This window comes from Cyphomyrmex costatus, unplaced genomic scaffold (assembly GCF_001594065.2).
Source record: "Cyphomyrmex costatus isolate MS0001 unplaced genomic scaffold, Ccosl1.0 scaffold498, whole genome shotgun sequence".
Classification (NCBI taxonomy): Eukaryota; Metazoa; Arthropoda; class Insecta; order Hymenoptera; family Formicidae; genus Cyphomyrmex; species Cyphomyrmex costatus.
In genome coordinates this window covers 676,885-687,488 of record NW_017279252.1, presented here as the reverse complement: position 1 = coordinate 687,488, position 10,604 = coordinate 676,885, and the positions used below count along the sequence as shown (strand labels likewise).

The window sequence follows — 10,604 nt, the reverse complement described above, 5'->3', positions numbered from 1 at the left end:
CAGGTGCTACATTATTATTATTATTATTACTTGATGAGATGCTTGTTTATTTGTTATCTAGTCTGTTGTGGAAAGGTTAAAACGAATATTGATATTAAAAAAAAAGGAAACATCTTTTATATGTTAGTACTAGTTTATTAATGCCGCAAGGCAATACATAATGTACACGGTATTTTTTTTTTCTCGTCAACAGACTCTTCCTATTACACAATATTTATTTTGTATAGTTGTTAATTAGTAACATTGCATTTATCATTGTTTTTTACTTCAGCCTGTTGTATTCTTTCTGGCAAGAAAGTATCACAAAATAATTTCCCATTCTTTCAACGATATTTAGTATTTGACTTATTCTTTGCATTTAAATTCATATTCTTCTTCGGATCTGCGACCGCAGTCACTTTACTGATTCATCTACAGATGAATTTGAGGCGATCTTACACACAATAACAAACTCGCTATATTGCACGGAGCTATAGTAGCCGATTGTATTTTATTATATTATCAAAACTGCTCCGAAAACACGCGCGAGTCGTAAGTTTTTAAGAAGAAGAATACAACAAACCACATATCGTTTTGCTATACACTTTAGATCATTAAAAAATTATAAAGACTAAGGGTTACTGTACTAAAATACAACATACACGAAAGTTTCAGGGAATGATACAAAAAACTTAGTGTAACATTATAATTATGTTATAATATAAATGTATGAATATTTTGTGGACTTCCTTGTAGCAGTAAATTTTAGTGAGTATAGATTAATGATATATATATCAACTTATAACCTAGTAGTATATTTATACAATAATTTAATTTTGTTTTTGATAACAAATTTTAGCTCGGGACTTTAAACGTAAAGCCATTAAGAAAGTTACCAAAGTACATATGTTGATAATAATTACATTGAAATGTAATCACATAAATTTATAACTTATAAGTTTCAAATTTCATAAATTTCTCACGAAAGTTCTGCCAAGTTTAATGCTATTAAAACTTAATACGCTTTACAGTATTCTCAGAAGAATGTTTAATGGGATGAAACGCTTAATGATTTGTTACAGATGAATATACTTATCATAATGATTTGAAAGTTATTCTTAGCAAAAGTCTTTTTCTCTTTTTAAGAACATTATAATAAAAACCACAGTGTGTACAGGGCGTTTGACTTTTAAAGTTTAAGAGCTATTAGTTTTCTTGAGAGAAATGTTCCCATATCAAGAACTACTTTACCAAAATTAGTAGTTAAAATAATTTAACTTTGTAAACTTTGATGAACGATTAATTATACACTAATGAGAAAAAATATTTCAATACGAAAATAAATTAATGTTATTTACAGATGAAAATTGTTCAAATATCCATTTTTATAGCTTAATATCTTAAAACATGTTGTTTTCAATTTTGTGTTTAACATTTTCAATCGTTTGTAAGAAAGCTAATAAACGTTATTCAGTCATACACCATGTATAACATTCCATTAACAATATCTTAAAAAGTGTGAGTCTTTAAATACCAATTATAATTTTTGAAATTATGCACACAAAGAAATAAAAATATTACAAAATCATTTTCTGCCATTCAAAGCTATCAAAAATCCTAATTTAATTCGCTATTCGTAATTTAATTTGCTTGAAAATGTTTAGTAGAAGAACATTATATAAAGAAATTTTGCTAAAGCAATGTTTCTGATAAAAATTAAAATTATAAGAAAAGTAATTATAAAAATATTGTATAAATATATATTTTCTTTAAAATAAAATGCTGCATGTTAAATAGTTGCTTATGATTACATTCTGAAGGCCAAATAGTAAGTCGTAATAAAGGATCTGCTGCCACATTGTAGAAATACTTAACATGATAACTTAAAATGTGCTGTTAATTTAAAGTATTACTTATGTAATGAACTTTGACGTAAGGCAAATTCGTATAGAATTATTTTTACAACTAGCATTATCATTACATATTATTATTACAAGTAGTATTATAATTATTACCATTACATTATAAATTATGAAAAATGCCATGGTTGTAAATGGTTTAACAGGCAGTGAAAAATTTGATGTATTATATAACTACGTATATTTTAATTATATTAATAAAATATTTTAAGTACTTTTTCAAGCACAAAGAATTTATCATAGTAAATATTATATAATGGCCCTCAGTTTGTTAAAAAAAAATATCACATTAAAGCGAATAAGTAATTTTTTTGATAATCCAATCTGTAAAGAAACACTGCTTGAAAGCCATTGTAGAAGTACATTTGTTAAAACAATGTGATAAATACATTTAAAATATTCTACGTAAAAAAAGTATTTAAACAAATTTAAAATTGGAAATAACAGATATCGAGAAAATTACAAGTGGATACAACGTACTAAGTAGGATACACATTTTTTGTGTTAAAACTTAACACGGTACTCTGGAAAATGCCGATATCTTTTTAAACATCTTCATGTCCTTATGCACACTTGTATCTCTTATGATATTTATATATATATATATATATATATATCTATGTATATATTACTTATCATTTTATATGTATATATATATATATTTATATATTTATATAATGTTGCTAATGACAGACGGTGAATTTATGTACATTTAGTCACAATTCCTGACCCTCGAACCATAATAACTAATGGTAAAAGGAGTATTCGAGCAAAATCGTATAAAATTGTGAAATAGCATTCCGTGTAATATTATTTGTGTCGTTTCAACTTTAATTAAGAGTATTTCGTAATAAATGTAGAATCGTTATAGCCAAAAAAATGCCAAAAACCCCAAAGAAGATTTATGATCAATAAATTACTTTATTTAGATGATGTTATGTTCGCTATTATATAGAATATATACTTTTTTAAAAATTATTCTAAAATGTTAGCTACAAGATATTTACTATACCGAACAGTATTGTATAGGTTTTGAAGATGTAATCGAGCGATTATTGTCCTCATAAACTGGAGATCTTGCAACTTTAAATTGCAATACATTCATCCGAAGTCGTTATTACTATACAAAATGGATAAAATGTCACGATAAAAGTGATTAATTGGCGTTTTTATAAAATCATCTATAATTCAATAGAATTATTGGTTACATTCATTAATATATTAATTAAATATTTATTAGCGATAAAATTAAAGTCTTTTAATTAAATATGTCTATTTTAATTAAATTATAATTGATTACTAAGAAAAAACATGTGATTATATAAAATTAAGGTAATTAATGTGTTTATTTTGATCAAATCAATTGATTACTTAAGAAAAAAATATTCGATTGTATTATTCCTTGATACAACCAATAATTCTGTAGTTATCAAAAATTTTATAAAATTACCGAATTAAATATTTTTATCGTAACAAATATATCATGTAGCGATGTCTTCATTATGTGTTCTTGGCATTGATCTGGCATTTGAAAAAGAAAAACTTTATATTATACAATACAAATGTCGATGATTTAATACATAGTGCAATTTAATACATAGTATAATACTCAGCGTAAATTTAATTTTAATAAGATACTTGTAAGCTAAAAAAACATTTAACTGATAATTAAATTTGTAATTATCCATTTAAATATATTCGAGAGGCAATTAGATATATTCGAGGTAGAAGCTATGTTGGAACTTTGTACATAAGGGTATCGAGGGTTCGGGAGAACAGTATTACGAATTCAACATACAGTGCTTCTATTTAAATTAGTTTTTCCTTCTTTTACAGAAACATGCGCAAATTTACTTGCGCACCTTTCATTGAATAGGCACCGTTTCCTTTCATCCTTCTTTCACTCGGGTCCTTCTTTCATTCTCATTTCCCTAATGGCGTCACTTAATCTATCCTTAAAACAATTTCTCATAATCTATCTAACATTATCATAATGAGAAGATCCCTACTGTTCATAGTGAGTACAGCATTAATAATTGTCAATTTGGCAGTATGGCAATTTTTTGTTTCTTGTGAGCGGAAATTTTCATCTCTCTCTTTCTTTATTTTATTGTATCTAAAGAAAGTTACTTCACTGCTTTTTCGATCCATTTTTCTTTCTACATTTAGTAAGTACTCGTGGAATATGCCACGTAAAGTAAGTTCTTGATTTTTACAATGTGCGTTTCGCACATACAATTGATCGTGCATTTCGATACTCTGTTTCTCTCACAAACATGAATGTCGATATCGAGATCATCTCGTTCCTCTATGTAATTCGTTATTGAAGGAAGCACTCTTATCCTCAATAAATAGGAAAGATTTTGATCTTCATTCTGTCTCAGTTTGTAAGAGATACTATGCACAGAAGATGCACTATGTTTCGAGTAGGAGAGAGAGATATGGTCGATATCTTCAGTCTATCTTAAAATTAGATCTAGACCTTAAAAAATGCTTTTGCGAATGATTGACTTAATAATGAGATATGTTCCAATTCACTAATTCGCGAATATGATCCTACGCGATGACGGTATATAATTTTGATTATATCATCATACTTGGCTGATTGATTTTTTGACGTAAATGCTTGGAAATTAAGAAGCATAAAAAGAGAATGTATCTACGTGACATCATACAACATGATAGCCTGTGTAATCATGTGTATTGTACGTATTTCTAAACGGCAGTTTTTAACTCGCGTCATCGCAAGGGAACTTTCAAATCTAATTTCTAAAAAGAGATTAGACTAAACCGAGTGCTTTTCAGCACGATTTCGCGCATTTGCTATATCAGAAGTGAAAATTTCCGGCGCATTTGCTGCAACACCATTGACTAAACATTTTATCTCTATATTAACTGCCCACGACACTAGTAATCGCGTTACTACTGTATTTGTCCTTGGAAGGTACGAGTATGTCATACGACTTTATTGTACTAGACACGTCGTATTTTTGCTCTCTCGATATCTCTCTCGCCTCTTTGCCGGTCTCGTTTATCCCTCGACAGATCCCTCTGCTCGCGAGTGTCGGCTTGTCAGTTGGCGTAATGATCGAAGGAGCCTAAATATTCCAAACTGGCCCGATAGCAGAACTGATATTGATCCTGTGGCAAGAATATTGCAAATGATATCACGATTACATATACATAAACATATTATACTTGCAAAGCATTGAAATTAGAATTTACAAACCTCAGTTTGAACCATAGCTGGACGTTGCGTGCGTAATATTCTCACAGTCTGGAATATGTCGACCACACCTTCGTACTGCATTCGCTCCAAAACGATGCTAAGTGTTATAAAGACACCTGTTCTTCCTACACCGGCGCTACAATGTACGGTGATCGGTCCGTCTTGACCAAATTGTTCCTTCGTTTTGTGCACCTGTCCAATAAAGTCGATGAAACCGTCGCCGGATTTCGGCACACCCTGTTCCGGCCAGTCGATGAACTGGAATTGCCTGACTGTGCGACTCGCCCCGTCGCGCGCATCCGTCACCTTGAACTCTCGTAAAATATACTGCGGCATATTGTACTCTGCGATCGGATCCACGACAAAGCATTGATAACGAATAGATCGATCGGACGGCCAATACTGATGGCATTTCTCTCTGCCCATTTCTTTCAGTTTTGTCAACATAACGACGATTGTAGAATTATGCTCCCAAAGCATACGCCAAAAATCGTCAGTAGTGTCGCATAGAGGACCTTGCGTAGCTATGTAGGCACCCCGATAGCGATATCCATCAATCAGACTCGCATTTATGTAATCAGATCCCTCGATATTACGCTGCGGTTGTAGGCATACTCTGGTGCACTCATAAGGCAAAATGTGGACCAGGCGGTTTTTATGTTTGTTACACGGTAAATTCGCGGATATAAATCTAGTTGAGTCAGCCTTGATGTTGGAAAGCTTCTTGAATTCCAATTCCATTCCAGTTATATTATCGATCTCCGGTTGCATGAGCTTCTGAATGTGAGAATGCAGATTTCTGGCCGGTACTTCCGTATTGCCGCAAATCACGGCTTCTAACAAAGCGTCATGAATGAAGATGTATTGATCTTCTGTCTGTACCATGTAATTCCTTTGAGCACGTAGACACGTGACGTGACCATAAATGTCGATCATCTTCTCGTGTTTGATCCTTTCCAACATCGAGTCTATAACGATGAAACAGCCAGTTCTTCCTACCCCCGCGCTACAATGTACCACCAATGGTCCACTATCGGGTACATTGAGGGATCTGACTCTGCGCAGGAATTGCAAGAACGGTGCAGGGTGTTCTGGTACGCCATGATCGGGCCATGCTGTGAATTGCAGCTGCTTTATCTCTCGTCGTTCGGAATAGCCCGCTCGACAAACCTGGAATGTACGAATACAGTAAGTCGCCAGTTCTTGAATATCGCTGATGGTCACGGTCATCTGTCCATAAGTCTCCGATCCCCTGGTAGGCCAATATTGATCGCATTTTATCCTTGTTCTCTCTTCCAACTTTGTCATCATCACGATCGTGCTGGTACGTAATTCCCAACACATACGCCAAAAGTCCCCGAATGTTTCTTGCAATGGTCCTTGGGTAGCCACGTATGCATTCTGTTTTCTATAACCGTCGCAGTAATTGGCGTTGATGTAATCGGAGCCTGGCATACCGTCAACCGTTTGAAGAATAACTCGCGAGTGATCGTATGCAATTACATTGGCGTAACGATTCTTCGATGCATTGATTTCCATATTGGAATGGTCCCACGTGAATTGTTGGCCAGGTTCTATCGACTCGTATTCTTGACTGAACTTCAGATTGTCATTCGCTTTCAGGCGTTCAATGTGATTGCCTAGTTCGCTAATAGGAATCGGTGGGTGTGAGATCATGCCAGGTGTTTGGAAATTTAATCGTCGCATTTCCACCGGGTCTGACGGTGCATGATTGGAACTTATATCTGCTGCCATGAGTGGTCGTGTAACGGCTGCTTGATCCGGCGCTTTACATGGCTGTCTTCGTCTGAAATAATTAAAAGATAGATTTGATGTGCGTTCAATTTTTTTTATAAACTTTATTTTATTTATTTTTTACTAAAAAAAATGCAACTTACTTTTTAATGACGAATAGAAGCACAAGGCAAACGCTAACCATCAATGCCGCAATTATAGGACCAACTACCCATACCATCCCTGGTTCTTGACCACTAGTTTTTACAGAAACTTCCGGATTTCCGTCCGAAGGCGTGTTGGGATTCGGCCGACGTGGTGGCTCGCCAGGAGGTACTTCCCTCATGTCCAGAGATAAATATTCAGAAAACGGTGACGACGTGTATAAATGCTGAAATGAATATTTTTTCATAATTGCTAACTTATATTCACAAGTCGCTTGTATAAGAGTTACTCGAGTCATTTCTTGTAACTTACCTTTCGCGGAGTATCGACTACGGCCCGTACGAATATCCTGTATCTCTTATTTTTAGTGAGCTTTCGGTTTTCGTATCCCTCATATATGTCTCCGCTGCCTAAATGGAACGTATATGGAATGTCTCTATGTGGGAACTTAGCTGCGATATAGGGTGCGTTTTCTCTTTCCTGCTTAGCACCTTTTCCGCTGATCATATCCTCCGTCAATTCATCCGGCTGTTTATCGACCGTACTTTTGTCCTCGGGTACAACGATGAGATAATAATGCGAGATTGGACCATATTCCTCAGAAGCTTGCGGCAAAATAACTTGAATCTCCTCGCCGTTAACCACACCATAGAAATCCGGTTTTACCATTGGCTTGGGCGCAGCCATCTGTGTAGTGACTGTAATTTTCGCCGGCGGTCTGTATTGACCGTCGCGCGGTACTGCGCTCACGTTGACGTTATAAGTGGTAAACGGTTGTAGCTCATTTATCGTTGTACTCGTAATTTGGGGTTCCAATAGAATCTGCCTGCGGGGCACGAGTTGCGTCTGCGTTATACCTTGAGAATCTACGAACTCTTTAACAGCATCAAATGAAACTTTGTACTTTAGTGGAGTCAGTCTTATGGGCGGAGTCCAAGAAAGAGACATCGAATGCGTCGACGAATCCGGCGCTCTGAGATTCAACGGTACGTCTTCTGGCTTCACCTTTACTGTGACTTTCTCGCTAAGTCTTCCAAGACCAGTCTTGTAACGCGCCGCTACTGTTATAGCATACTGCGTGAACTTTTCCAGATTGATGAGATCCGCCGATTCCGTCAGACCGACGATCTTCTGTTTCCATTCATCGAGATCTTCCACGGCGGTCGTTGTGTAGAAAATCTGATAACCGACGATCTTTCCTCTGTTGGGTACTGGTTCCCACCATACCTCCACGCTAGAATCCGATGTGGCTACGGCTCTTACAGACATTGGAGCTCGGCCGATGTCCTTTTCTGTCATTATCGTGATTTTCTCAGAGTACGGACCGCTGCCTTGCGATGTGTGCGCTCGGACATGAAAGACGTATTCAGTGTTCTCCTCTAGGTTCGTGAATACCGCTCTCGTCTTGGTCGTGTTCCTATCTATAGTGGTAGAGTGATCGTTTTTCTTGTTGAACTGTACGTCGTATCCGATTATTTGTCCGTTTCTATGCTGTCGAAGCGGTTTGTCCCAGGTCACGCACACAGTATCGGGAGTTTGAAAGAAATACGACAGGTTTGTCGGTGGTCCGGTTGGTTCGCCTTCCGGACTAAACCAGTACCGCACGGTCTCTTGGCCAAAACCGATGTCATTTTTGCCCGCTACTCTGAACTCGTAATCAACACCTTGTTCTCCTACAGATTTATTATTTGAACACAAATAAGTATTAAATTAAACGAATTATAAGTAATTTAAAAATTATCCAGAGCGATTATGATTATTATCGTAATAAGCATAAGGATTAAACCGTACAATCCCCAGTGCACTTTATTATGAGCTGCTAGGTAAAATATCGGTTCATAATTCAAAATATTTACATTTCAATTTTACACTTATTGTTAATTGAATTCAATGTACAATGTACACTAATTTAATGTGCATCACTACAGTGGTGCGCACTAGTGCGTTAATCGAATTCGCTATTAGTTTACTTTAGTTGATTAATATTGTAGTAATCTTTACCTAATTCATTCAAGATAATAAAAATCACATTTTTTGAAAATCATATTTTTTGAGTTGTGTCATTTTCGAAGTAAAGAGACGACATTATTACATATAGCACAAAATATAACAATGGTACATGTTAATTTTTCTCACCAAGATCTGTGATTTTGTACGTATGCTGACGTGTGTCCTCGATAAATTCCTCTTTGAGCGTTTGATTCTTTATACCGTATCGAATACGGTATCCTAGCAGATTACCGTAGGTTTGAGAAGGCTGGCTCCATTCAAGTTCCAAAACATCGGGGCCTCTACTCAGGACTCTGAGAAAATAATGTGCATAGAAATCGAGTCGTTGAAATGACAATACGATATTTCATTGTTTTAAATAAGCATTTCTTACTTTACGTTGACCTGTGGTCTATTTGGTACACCACCCGGGGTCCTAACGTGTATCGGTACTGAGCGGTCCCCGTCTCCTTTTCTCGTCAACGCCGCCACCTGTACCGAGTATCTCGTGTCCGGTTGCAGTCCGGTGATGTTCACTTCTAGCACGCCTTCGTGCACGTCTCGACGTATCGGTTCGTTCAGTAGATCTTTCCCCTGAGAAACAATTATATTATGCTTACACTGCAAGTACTCTTCCGTATCTATCTACATACTTGTCGTTGCTTTTACTTAAGTTTTGTTCAAGATAGATATCGTTAACAAATACACGAATAGTCTCACACTATTGTTACACTATTAATTTGTGTGTTGTGTGTGTTCTCAAATATTAATTTATTATATTAACCTGCGAATAACAACGTGAGGTAATTTTTTGCATCCCAGCAGCAAGAGAAACAATAAAATTCAACTATCAGAACTACCCCTCATCCGTTTAAATAGATTTTGAATTTGTTATAAAGTATAAAAAAATATTATTACTACTTTAGTTTACACTTAACTGAAGACTCAGAAATCGAAATCTTTGTTCTTTAACAATCCTTCGAAAATAAAAAATAAATTTTTTCATTTTATATATATTGTATATATAAAATGAATATCTTTGAAATTATATGTAAAAAATTTTTTAGACTAAAATTGTATATTTTTAATAAATGTGAAATCTTTTTTTATTTTGCTCTCATCCCCAGAGGTTATTTTGATCACCAAATCTTGAAATAAGGCAAAAAATATAAATCTATCTAATTTTTTAAAAACATATTTTATATATATATTACAAAAAGTCTATTAAAATTGATATGGCGCAGTTTCGACAGCCTTCTTATCAGTCACAATAGATTTCTTTACTGATTAGAAAACATATACCTATTTTTTAGTTTTTCTTCTTTTGTTTTAAAAAATATTGAATAAATCTATATAATAATTTCCAATGCTAAAATAAACTAGAGAATAATAAATAATATTCAATATATAATTAATAATAGTAACTTTTAATTGTTGTAAAAATCATTCTTGGCGATCGTTTGCGTATAATAAAAAATTAAGTAATTATTCTCAAATTAAACACATACCATATTTTATAAAAAAAAGTTTAGATAATTTATTGAGATTATTTTGTGGAATGGATGTTCTGTTTTGTAATAAAGCAAGAA

General features: G+C 34.3%; 1 protein-coding gene across 1 annotated transcript in view; it reads right to left on the bottom strand.

Annotated features, from left to right (window-relative positions):
• Positions 1-4,348: 4,348 nt before the first annotated feature.
• Lar (tyrosine-protein phosphatase Lar) overlaps positions 4,349-10,604 on the bottom strand; it is a 44,401-nt gene continuing 38,145 nt past the window's right edge. The window contains exons 11-16 of the mRNA XM_018545347.1: positions 9,410-9,609; positions 9,163-9,329; positions 7,339-8,699; positions 7,026-7,252; positions 5,128-6,934; positions 4,349-5,039 (exon numbers count right to left, since the gene is read on the bottom strand). Of these exons, the coding sequence (XP_018400849.1) occupies positions 4,971-5,039; positions 5,128-6,934; positions 7,026-7,252; positions 7,339-8,699; positions 9,163-9,329; positions 9,410-9,609 (3,831 nt within the window). The 3' untranslated portion in view covers positions 4,349-4,970. The remainder of the gene's footprint in view (positions 5,040-5,127; positions 6,935-7,025; positions 7,253-7,338; positions 8,700-9,162; positions 9,330-9,409; positions 9,610-10,604) is intronic.